Here is a 12,835-nt window from a genome sequence, read left to right as displayed (position 1 = left end):
TCCACTCTTTTTATAGTTAAAATTATCTATATAACCCGCCTTCCTACCATAAATGTCATAAATCATATTCTGTCAGGGGGTGGGAATTTAAATAATCATAAATAAAAGTTATTTTAATTCCCACCCCCTGACAGAAGAGTGATTTATGACATAGGTATAAATTTATTACTTACCTATAAATGAATAATTGTAGCAATATTTTGTTAAAAATGTAGGTTCTGTTTGATATTCCTGAAATCGATGCAAAGGATAAAAGATAAAGGTAGGTATAATATTGAATAATAAAAATTAAACCAGAAAAATTGATAAAAATAATATTTTATTTTATATATTTCACCTAGAATAAATAAATATTAATGAATAATGGTTATTTTATACAGTATTAAATCATTTTTCGGGATAACGATTGCATTTTTTCTAATTCTTTGTTAAGTTTTGTTTTGTATTTTGTTGAACAAGTTTTTCTAATGCATCTATTCAAAAAAATTCCTGGATATAAAGCTAACGTAATTTGGCCCTCACAAAAGAAGAATCTCTGTAAATTTGTTTCATGAAAATGTACATTTTTTTTTTGTTATGAATAAATAAAATCGTTATATTTTTTTAATTTTGTTTTATTTTTTAAATTTTCTATCCTATTTTTTCTTTCAGAAAAAAATTATCAATTAATTAATTATATAATAAAGGTAAGTATTAAAATAATTATATGTTAACAAATAAGCTGGGTGGCAAAATGGGTCTAGCACTTGCTTTTGAAACCATTGTAAAGTGGTTCGTGTCCTGGAGTAGTGAGATTTATTTTTTTAATTTTTGTTTTATTTTTTTATTTTCTATCCCATTTTTTCTTTCAGAACAAAATTATTAACTAATTAATTATTTAGTAAAGGTAAGTTATTATTAAATTATTTATAGTTTTGTATATAACCTGGGTAGCTGTGTGGGTATAACACTAGCCTATGAAAACAAGGGACGATGGTTCGTACCCTAGTGGGGATAACATTTTTACTTTTAAATTAAATGAATTTTTACTTATGTTTAAAATTTTCCACCATTTTTAAAGTTTAAATTATCTATATAACCCGCCTTACTGCCATAAATAATGTCAATTCAATATTCTGTCAGGGGGTGGGAATTTAAATAATCATAAATATAAGTAGTTATTTTAATTCCCACCCCCTGGCAGAAGAGTGATTTATGACATTTAAAGGAAAGTGGGACTAATATTTATTAATTTATTTTTGTGAAATAACATATTCTCCTATTACAAAATCTTAGATATAAATAATTGGTCAGTTTAATTTTATATTAAAAAAATAATATTTCGAAAAAATTTTCAATTTTTTCAACATTTGTACTAGGAGAACATAAGTGGGAATTAGTAGTTCCTGATAAGGAGAAAGGTGAGTAAGTGTTTTCACCCCGAAAGTCTAAAATTTTATTTTGGCAGAAAGTTATTGGTCTGCCCACTAGAGGTCACACTCACCAAACACGGGTGTGTAGACCACTAACTTTCTGACTTACGAGGTGACAACAATTACCTTGCTATCAGGTACTACTAATTCCGTCCGTCCATGATGTTCTCCTAGTAGAAATGTGAAAAAAATTGAAGTTTTTGAACGAACAAAAAACTAAAATTTTTCATCATTTGTACTAGGCAAACATGTTGTGGTGGAAATTTAAAAAAAAAATGAAAATAAAAATCCGAATTTGCTTAAAAAATTATTGAACTTTTATTTTATTATATGTCCTCTCCCAGTTTCGAACCAGGGGATTATTTATTCGAAGTCAGATACGCTAATCATTATACCATAAGGGCTCTGTGATTCTTATTATTAAATAATTATATTCATATATTTGACTTTCTTAAATTATAACAAAAAGTAAAACTCATTTTCGGAAAATTTTGAGTAGTTTTATTAGAAAAAAATGGCAAACGAAGTTTGAAATACTTACTTATCGTGAAGTTCGAAATACTTACCTATTTTTAATTGAAATAATAATGTAGAGAGATGGGGAAAAATAAAAGAAAAACAGGTTTTGAGTTTTCAACTTTATTTAAATAAAATCAAAATACATAAAAACTATTTACGAATTACTTGCACATAATTCCATATAATTATTATATAATTATAAAGTAAAAATATTATCCACACAGGGATAAGAACCAGCGTACCCCGATTTCATAGGCTAGTGCTATATCCACCCTGCCACCCGTCTCATTAATAAAAACATAATTAACTTTATTCCTAAATTTAAGCATCAGGAAAAATTCATTTAATCTAAAACTAAAAATGTTATCCCTACCAGGGTACGAATCATCGTACCTTGGTTTCATAGGCAAGTGTTATAACCACACAGCAACTCACGTTATATATATATAATGATATAATTAACTTAATACTTACCTTAACCAAATAATTATTTAATTGATAATTTTGTTCTGAAAGAAAAAATTGGATAGGAAATTTAAAAAATAAAACAGAATTTAAAATATATAACAATTTTTATTTATTTATAACATAAAGAAAAAAAAATACTTTGAATTTTTATGAAAATCATATGGTACATTTTCATAATACAACAGAGATTTACAGAGATTCTTCTTTTATTATTAAAATTTTTATACAAAATAAGTAAAATTCAATCACTTTTATATAATAATAAAAAAAAATGAAAGGTGTCCCAAGATTAACGTCTAATTCGAACTTTTTGCGTTAATTTTGGAACACTTCTTTATAGTGGAAATCAATAGTATGGGGGGCTAACTTAACAAAAAATTGTTTAGTACATAATAAATAAACAACGATCGAACAAATAATTTTAATGATCAAACAATGAAGAATAAACGACGAAAAATGGATTAAAAAATATTTCTAATTACGTTAGCTAAAACAACGAATACATATATATAATTATGTTATTATGTATTATGTATCTGTATTCTTTGGCTAAAATTTTCAAAGACGTTATCTTTGACTGAAACCTAAATACAGTGTACGCTTTGACAACTAGATGTCACATCGAAATATTTTTAAAACAAATATTAGTAGTGACATCTATTGCAATTCTCATTACTTACCAAGTTTAATTTCATAGATGGTTAATAATTATTACGAGAATAAGTGATACCATCTATGAGATTTCTTTTGAACTAAGCTTAGTAGTTGAAGAGAATGGCAATAGATGTCCCACCATACTACTAATATTTGTTTCCAAGATACTAATAATTATTATTAAGAGAATAAGTGGTACCATCTATAAGATATCTTTTAAACTTGGTAAGTGAAGAGAATTGCAATAGATGTCCCTACGTACTACTAATGTTTGTTTTAAAAATATTTTGATGTGACATCTAGTTAGTCAAAGCGTACACTATGTTTAGGTTTCAGTCAAAGATAAAGTCTTTGATAATTTTAGCCAATGAATACGAATACATAATACTTAATAACGTAATTATGTATATGTATTCTTTGTTTTAGCTAACGTAATTTGGCCCCCAAAAAATTATTTTGTGGGTTTATTAATTATATATATTTTTTAATCCATTGTTCGTTGTTTGTCCTTCATTCGTCTTGGGTCCGTAGGACCCATCTTGTAAACCGTTAGAGATAGAACGAAAGTTTAAATGTAAGAAATGTTCCTTATAAAAAAAATAAACAATTTTTGTTTGAAACATTTTTTCGTAAACATCACTGTTTACCCGTAAGGTCGAAAATGAGGCGTAAATTGTATAGTATGTATTATATGGGAATATCAGTTATGTATGTGTGACATGTATGTATGTGTAATGTGATAGAGTAATCCACACTGTCTATGCATGGTATTTCAACAATTAACTCTGTCAATTGTTTGTTTTCACTTGTTGAAAGTAGGTTTTATTTGGTAAATAATTCAATATTTAAATAGTAATAATGGAATTCATTAAAATTTATTATTTATTTACATTACAATTACATAAATTAAATATATATATTTATTATATAATTTTTCTTAATAAAAGTCTAAATTTTCATTTAATTTTCGTTCAAAATAAAATTAATGAACGAGAAAGGAATATATCTTGTCTTTTTTTCTTCAATTTTGAAATAATACAGACAAAACAAGAATTATTTTTATATTTTTCAGTTCCACAATTTTTCTTCTTAAATATTTACTTTTAAATAGTTTATAAGTCTGCTGGACCTATTCTAATATTTTTCTACTACAAAATAACTCAACTCTAAAGAGAGTTGAGAGTATAATCATTTTGGCGTAGAAAAAATATTAAAGCATTTTTTAACTAAAGTATACTTTTTAAAAGTAAAAATATTTCAACGTAGAATTATTTACAAGTATTTATATTTAAGTAGAAAAATTGTGAAGTGCAAATACTAAAAAGTAGAATTCTTTTTATGCCATAATAAATATACAAAATTTCTAAAAGTTCTTTTTTCTTTTATACATAATAATATTTTTGTCAGTACGGACGCCACACATCGTTCTGTTGAACGCACGACGTTTGATGCTGTTGCCCTCTATCCATATCTTGTAAAGATGTCTGCTCGTTTAAACTATGACCACTCGATGGTAATAAGCTCATCTCATTCACTCGCGCGGTTGTTGGACTAATTGGTAATGGTAAAGAATCATGTGCCGATGTTAAATATGCGGATGAATCTTGTTTATCCGCCGTGGATCCATGATAGTGTACATGAATTTGATTTTGATTGACGGTTGAATATACTTGAGGACAGACAAGAACAGTTTGGACGGCAGGACCCGTTCCATATTGATTTGGATTACTATTTGCAGGTGGATAATATGTATTGTAATTACTGGCATAGACGGCTGGAGTTTGATTCCAATTATTTTGATAGTATGCTGTTGAATCGTATCGTGGACTCGATGATAATGGATCGAATTCGGAACCCGTTGGTGTTATTGATTTGGCATTTGTAGGAAATATGTTGTGATGATTTGGTAATTGCGTTAAAGCGTAGTCATGGCCAGGCGGATCTGGAAGAACTAAAAATTAATATAATTAGTAGGTACGCAAATTTACTGCAACCACATTTTGTTAAAATCAGTTAAAGTTTAGATACGGCAGAGAAAAATCAATTTTCTTAGATTTTGATGACATTACTATAGGTATCAAATGGGTTTTTTGGATTTTGTAACCAAATTAGGCTCATTACATGTAGAATCCACAAAAAATTTAAAAGTAACTACCTAAATTGAGTAGAATTTTACAGTTGGATCGTTAAAATACGATAAAGCTTGAGATTAATAGACTAAAATAATTTTTTATATATTTTGATGACGTCACAAAGTACAAAAAATCGAATTTGCACTCAAATCTGATTGACTACCTAAAATATATCAAAAAATCATCAATTCAATCAATCATCTATTTCCTAAAATTGGGGGGGGGGGAAGTTGCTTGAATCAACAATACCTGTTGGTAAATGAAGGCTAGGATTATGTGATGCTGGAACGACTTCTTGTGGATGCGTTTCATAATAAGTACATCCACTATTTGTACTTTGCAATGGTGACCCATATGGTGAATATGTAGACGTATATCCACCGCTCCAGGTATCTACAGGTTGACTGGATAGTACACTGGAATTTCCACTAGAATCTGTAAATAAAATTTTTTTTATTGATATTAATGTTTCAATGATTTTAAACATTTAATGTACATTTATTAAAAAATAATAATTATTATTGTTTTTATTTGATCTTATAGGTCATTGAAAGAAAATTTCCATGAAAAATCATTAACCAAAGAAAATTTGTAGAATAAATTGAAACGAAAATTAATCTTTCAGTAATTTTTAACATGTATCAGAATATAAATAAATAAAATATAATAAGAAATTGATGGAGGTAATTTTAAAAAATATGCATGCTTTGATCATTAAAACTACGCAACGGATTTTGATGCAGTTTTTTCTAATAGATAGAGTAATTCAAGAGGAAGGCTTTATGTATAATATAGTAGAGTAAGAGGCTGAAATAGGGGTTGAAACAGATGTGCTCCAAAAACTTAAAAATTGTTTCATCGATTAAGCTCAAATATTGACAAGATATACATACAACCAGGGTAATGTGGCAGTGCGAATAGCCTTGGATTATTTGGAAGAGTGTAGATACGTTCCCAATTCTCTAACCACTGCGACGCCTATGTGTATATTCTCGTCAATCTTACTGAATTGTGTTTCTAATTAATTTCTAACACTAAAAATCATTTTATTACCGTCTTGTATAACAGTAAAACTAAAATATTGTTTTTTTGTTTTTATTTTATATATTGTTATTCTCACGAAAATTGAATTAAATGACTTAAATTTTATAATATGTGACTTAAGCGTGATGTTAAGCATAATTAGTAACATAAAAGAACTTAACATATTTATTTAGCCCTATTTACAATTATTAACAAGTGAAGACAACATAGAAAAAATGTATCTTTTATAATATAATATAAGTATCAAAAGAAACCGAAATAAAGGCCCACCCATATCGACAGCGCCATCAATTATTTAAGGAAATAACAGGAAAAAAATAATAGAAATTAACGAAACATATGTATAAAAACACTATTTTTATTCATAAATTTAAGGCCCTTTTATATTATAAGGTATTTGAACAAGGTATCGTAACACAGACAGGTAAAAACATGGTTAATTGTACTATTTTGTTGGTAATAGGTAAGTCTTGATAAAGTTTCAAAAGAAATTTTTATTTTTCTCGAAGTAGAAATTCAAGTTTATTTGAATATGCGTTGAAAAATGATCGATTATCATTACTCAAAGTAAAATTATAATAATAAGCAAAGTTTTAGCAAATACAATTAATTTTAATATATCATTTGAATATTTTTTTAGCCTTAATATTTACAAAAATATTTATTTCCAAAATATAAAATAAAACTAAAATGTACAATTTTTCCCGAATTTTGTATTAAAATAATCGAAGCACAGTGGATAAATATTATCTAATTCTAAAAAAAGTCATGTTTTTCGGTGTGAGGACGAACGGAGCAACGATTTAAATAGTACATTTATTCAAAAAGTCTTGAGTTTTTATTTCCATAAGAAATTAGCAACACTTTTTTTGTATCGCTATTTTGAAGTTCAATACTCGAAATTCGCATTCAGGACGTAAAGATAACCTAAATGGAGCAGGGTACCCCGAACGAAAAAGTTAAATTTGGAGATCCTCAATTTTTGAAGTGGTTACATTTTTTGTACTTTTTTGTTTATCTTTTTATCCGCCTTAATCAAAGCATTTCTAGATAACCCTTGCTGTGTCATTTTAATTAAATAATACAATTCAGATTTGATGAGTAATTCATTAATATTTCTGTATTGTGTTTTTTATTGATTTGAATATTATGAATCTTAAAGAAAATTCCCCTTTTTAAGATAAACAAAAACGGTAAAAGAAAATCCCCTTAAAATAAAGATAAGCTAGATTTTGATAAAAAATTTTGTATAAATATTTCTGCGATTCAAGAGATGACATCAGTTTGAGATCAGTCAATCACTGAAATACTTCAAGTGCGTGAAATATCAGCAATTTGTTATTGTGAACATAAAAATTTTGTAATTCTAAATTTTATTGAATTAAAAATGTTCGGAAAAACAACAATTTTCACTTTGGCTACATTAAGTATGGTACTTTGCCATACAAGACATGACAACGCCCTTTTCAAATTACTAACACGCGGTAAAAGATCATCATTTTTTGGAGCATGCACCAGATACAACAGTGGTGGTGGTGGTGGTGCATTTGGATCTGTAAGTCAATTTCCAGGAGGTGGTTTTTCACAAACAGCTGGAGTTCAAGGTGGACCATTTAGTGCTTCGGTTTCACAAAATTTCAATCAACGAGGTCAAGGTGGTCCACAAACATTTAGTGCCGGTGCTAATTTTGTTAATCCTGATACTGGAAGTGGTGTGAATTTTGGATTAAGTAAAACACCATCAGCTGGTTCAAGTGCTACAGCTGGCGCTTCAGTAAACTTACATCATACACCAACTAGTAATTTAAATGCTGTGGGACAACATACACAAGTTTATGATAAGAATGGGGTTAATCTTGGACAATCAAATTCTGTTGGACTTCAGTATCAAAATAAGGACACTAGTGTTGGTGTGAGTGCTACACGTGTTGATCCAGTGTTTGGGAAAAGTGAAACACAGGTTGGGGTTAATTTTGAGAAGCAATTTTAAAGTACTAATTTATTTTTTAAAAGACTGTCTTATTTATGTTAAATATGTGATGTTATTAAGTTTTACTGTATTTATAAAGAACAATAAATTTTTATACTAAATCTGATATTTGAAAATATCCTAAATTTTTTTGTATCTTCATCTAAAGACTGCTCCAGAAATCTACGCAAAAAGTTTTTTTAGATGGAAAACAAAGGGTTTTATTTAAAAGTTGTAAACAATATGGATTCATAAAGTATACAATGTAGGGCTCTGTATCGAATAGCTAAAATATAGAATATCGGATAAAACTCCATGGAATTGTTGCTTCAAATTGCCACAAGTTGCCACAAATTTTCCTTGATTATTTTATATAAATGTGAGTAAATTATTGAGTGGGTCAAGCAAAAGCTTCGTAACAAAAACGTTGCGGTAAGTGGATCGATGATTAAAGAAAAGGCACAAGATTTTACGCAAAGGCTCGGTATTCATAATGTTTGTAGCAGCAATGGTTGGTTGGAAGAGTTTAAAAAAAGAAACAGTATAGTTTTCAAAGAAATTTGTGGAGAAAGTAACGTAAATTAAAGGAACCTTCTGTAAATGAGACAGATATTTATTTATATCTGGATATCTGAGACACTGGATAAGAGACATACTTCTATAAGTGGGACAAATTTGCACGTCCCTTGATGCCTCCCTTAACAAGATTTCACTGTAATAGTAGACAACACATTCCTCTTAGAATCGTTGATTGTCCTGCGAAATTCTAAATCGTTCTACATTAACGGCTGTCTTTATGTATAAAACTTAATGTATGTTTTAGATACTATCTGTTCCAAAACAATAGTTAACTAAGCAGGCAAATAACAGCTAGTATTACAATAAGAGAGTGTTATGAAGATAAAAAATATTTTATTAAAATAAGTAAAAATCATTGTAATGAATTAATATACCTATAACTAAAGAAAACATATAATTGACTGACATGCATCCATATTATATGTTGATTGAGTAACATAATTTGATAGTATATAAAAATAAAATAATAAATAAATAATATTTATTAAGAAATTCAATAATTATTTATTCTTAAGTTACCTACTAAGTATCCTAGGTAGTATAGTATCTATCGTCTATAAAATATACTATTTTTTATGCTTAACAAATAAACAAGTTGAAATCAAGGGTTTTCCATTAAGAGTGAAAGACGAATAGAATCTAGTGTCTATAGAATTTAATTTACTATGAACAAGTGAAAACATACAATTGACTGAGTTCATTGTAGAAGTACCATGTATCGACTTTGTTGATTAGACAATTGTTTGGCTTTTTACGGCATGTAAGTTAAGAAAGATAGCCACTCTTACACACAAATTAAAAACAGTATCTTTCTTCTCACTTTTTCAGTGAATATATGATTTGCTATAAACAAACTCCTCCTTTACCCTCACGGGTAAACAGTGATGTTTACAAAAAAATGTTTCAAACAAAAGTTTTTTTTTTTTATAAGGAACATTTTTTATATTTAAATTTTTGTTCTATCTCTAACGGTTTACAAGATTGGTTCTACGGACCCAAGACCCAATTGATTTATGTTGCTCATTTACGAACTCGACCTGACTCTTTACGTTCTGAGCGCGCCTTAAAAATTTCAGCTTGATATCTTTTTTCGTTTTCCAGTTATCGTGTTGTCAGACAGACGGCTGGGTGGACGGATAACCATAAATGGACTAATTTAAGGTGATTTTATGAAAACTTATACCAAAATTATGTTCGTAGCATTAATTATTTTAGGGGTTACAAACATGGGACTAAACTTAGTATACCTTGATATATTTCATATATACATGGTATAAAAATTCTATTGCTACTCAGTAATTTTAACCCGAAACAGATATTGATGTTTATTAGACAGCATTCGTATTGAAATGAGTGTATCAGAATGCATATAGGCTGAATACTGGTTGTCAATGTGATTTTGTTTTCGAATAAACTAAAAAAAACATTATTTTGAGAAACAAGTAAACATTTTTGAATCTTCTGACTGTCTATTTAGAAGCAGACTATTGCAAATTGTTTTATAAATTATACTCAACAAAAATTATTGGTTATTGGTGAGCAAATTGTTATTCCATTGATATCAAACAAATTGTCAGAAAGCATTGTGTTTCAAATATAAATAAATTTCACAAACAAAAGTTCTATCACCTTTAATGGAAAACCTTTTATAAAAATATATTAAAAAAAACTTAATAAATAAAATAATATCGTTATATTAAGAAATTTAAAACGGCGTTGTTTGGATTTTGAAACATAAAATAATATATGTTGAGTTTCAATTACAGTATTCAATCAACTGACAAACTTTATACATAAATATTAATATGATATCTGAAAAATCTAATATTTTATATACTTATAGATATTATTTAATATCGTTATTATTGATTAATAAAAATCTATTGATTTTTTTTAAAAGAATAAAATTATTTTATATAAAATATCTTTTATAATATACGCAACTTCAGCCATGCATTAAATTGTAGTAGAGTAGCCTTGTCTTTTATATGCACAAGAATGTTTGTCTTCAAGCGTGGGTCCATAGAGGGGCAACTGCTGGAAAATATTTCCCATTGTGCAACTAGAAAATACCTATTCGTTGTATGCGTAGTCATGGTAGGGACAATAAAATCGATGCCAGCGCTTCCAGTGAAAAGTTTTGGCGATAAAGGACGCTGTTATGACTAATTTGCAGTTCTTTACATGTTAGTGTTATAGAAAATGTACAGAAAGGTAATATCTCAAAAACGATTAAAAGAAGAAAGCGATTTCTTTTTTGAAATAGTGCCTTAACGATCTTTTTGGACCAAAATTCCCATCTTATTGATTTATTGCACAGTAAAAAAAACCAGTTAGGTAGAAAATAGGTTCTATATTTTTTTTAGTTCATATTTATTAAAAATTAATTACAGTGAAAATTAAATAAATATATTTTAGACAAAAAAACTATATTACGAAATAAATAAGTAATCTTTGAAACAATAATTTAGAATTTCTTCTCTACATTGAGTCCATACTGTGTTTCACCTTTCCCAAAAACAGGTTCAATTCGTGTAGCACCCACACCAACACTTGTATCCTTATTTTGGAATTGAAGTCCAGCGAAATTTGATTGTCCAACACGATTCCAATCTTTATCGTAATGTTGAGTATGTTGTCCAACAGCATTTAAATTCCCATTTGGTGTATGGTGTAAATTAATTGAACCTCCAGCGGTAGCACTTCCACCAAAAGATGGTGTTTTACTTAAACCAAAATTCACACCACTTCCAGTATTTGGATTAGCAAAATTAGCTCCAGTATTAAATGTTTGTGGGCCACCAATACCACGATGATTAAAATCTTGTGAAACTGATGCAGAAAATGGACCTTGTCCAAATCCAGCTGTTTGTGAAAAACCACCAGTTGGGAAATTATTTCTTGATCCAAATGCACCGAAGGGTGATCTACGATTACGTGATAATTCTTGTAAATGTTTTAGTGGATGAGTTAAACTCGAAATATCATCAAGTGGAGATGCATTTTCTTGGGTTAATTCGTATGGACTCTCCTCGTAATAACTGTCTGGTTCCATTGCATATTCGAAATTCATTGGATAAGACCATACTGCTACACACAATGTAGCTACAGTGAATATAATTGTTTTTACGGACATTTTTCTATTTCAAAAAAAAAAAAAAATTGAATTAGAAAACTATTCGAAAATGTTTATTAAAAAAAAACTTTCTTACCTGCAGTGACAAATTATTGTAAGTATTTTTTAACAATCGAAATACATTAATTGAAGACTTGTTTTGAACTGATATCGAATCAGTAGAATGGCATAATATTTATACTAAATTATTACTTATGGTTCACCATGATACAACTGTCTTAATTTTAAGGGGATTTTATTTTACCGTTTCTTTATCTTAAAGTGGTTTTTCCAATTTCTTTTTATTTATTTATATTAAAAATAAATATATCACTTTAATTTAAGAATAAAATATAAATGTGATTTTTTCAACGACCCAGTCCAACGGGTTATCTTAAAATTTGTAAATATTATGAATTCATATTAATTATTCTTATTAATAAATTTTATTTATAATTGTAAGATGAATTTATCACACTTTAAATATTTTTAGACAATCCTTGTTAGATCTGCAAAACATTTTAAGTAACGGTAACAATTTGAGAAAAAATATTTTGGTCTAGGTTTAGTGTGGCAAATTTTTTTGACCCTCTTGGAGCTGGTGTATGTGAAAATAAGGTATCATTGCAAAGGTACGCCTTTAGATATTCTTGCTTAATAAAAAATTTTATTTCAGTTGTTCTCTTTTAATCTTCCTCGAAAGATTTTCTAAGATTTATTGAAGAAATCAGCGAGAAATTATTATGTAAAGGCTTGATTTTCTTTATACGAAGTTGGACTAACTCATTACACATTAAATAAATAACATATCAATTTCAGATAACTCTTGCTAGGTTCAGTGCAAATAAATTAAATAATTAAATACTGATTGACCGAATAATTAATATTGATTTCTAATATTATATAAAGTTGAATGAATTCAATTTCTTAAAATGAATCAAAA

General features: G+C 28.0%; 2 protein-coding genes across 3 annotated transcripts in view; both read right to left on the bottom strand.

Annotated features, from left to right (window-relative positions):
- Positions 1 to 4,406: 4,406 nt before the first annotated feature.
- LOC123300954 (protein lozenge-like) overlaps positions 4,407 to 12,835 on the bottom strand; it is a 98,663-nt gene continuing 90,234 nt past the window's right edge. The window contains exons 4-5 of the mRNA XM_044883638.1: positions 5,435 to 5,620; positions 4,407 to 5,004 (exon numbers count right to left, since the gene is read on the bottom strand). Coding sequence (XP_044739573.1) covers positions 4,457 to 5,004; positions 5,435 to 5,620 — 734 coding nt within the window. The 3' untranslated portion in view covers positions 4,407 to 4,456. The remainder of the gene's footprint in view (positions 5,005 to 5,434; positions 5,621 to 12,835) is intronic.
- Positions 11,197 to 12,073, bottom strand: LOC123300956 (nucleoporin NUP42-like). 2 transcript variants are annotated; one of them, XM_044883640.1, is made up of 2 exons: positions 11,990 to 12,073; positions 11,197 to 11,917 (listed from the first exon to the last, which is right to left on the bottom strand). In XM_044883640.1, exon 2 carries the CDS (start codon positions 11,911 to 11,913, stop codon positions 11,245 to 11,247), a length of 669 nt encoding a protein of 222 aa, XP_044739575.1. In that variant the 5' UTR covers positions 11,914 to 11,917; positions 11,990 to 12,073; the 3' UTR covers positions 11,197 to 11,244. The 2 variants fall into 2 exon arrangements, with proteins under 2 accessions (XP_044739575.1, XP_044739576.1); XM_044883641.1 differs by having other exon boundaries at positions 11,197 to 11,919; positions 11,997 to 12,029.

Source organism: Chrysoperla carnea, chromosome 5 (genome assembly GCF_905475395.1).
Source record: "Chrysoperla carnea chromosome 5, inChrCarn1.1, whole genome shotgun sequence".
Taxonomy (NCBI): Eukaryota; Metazoa; Arthropoda; class Insecta; order Neuroptera; family Chrysopidae; genus Chrysoperla; species Chrysoperla carnea.
Note: the sequence above shows the minus strand (reverse complement) of the source record. Positions and strands in the feature narration are given on the sequence as shown.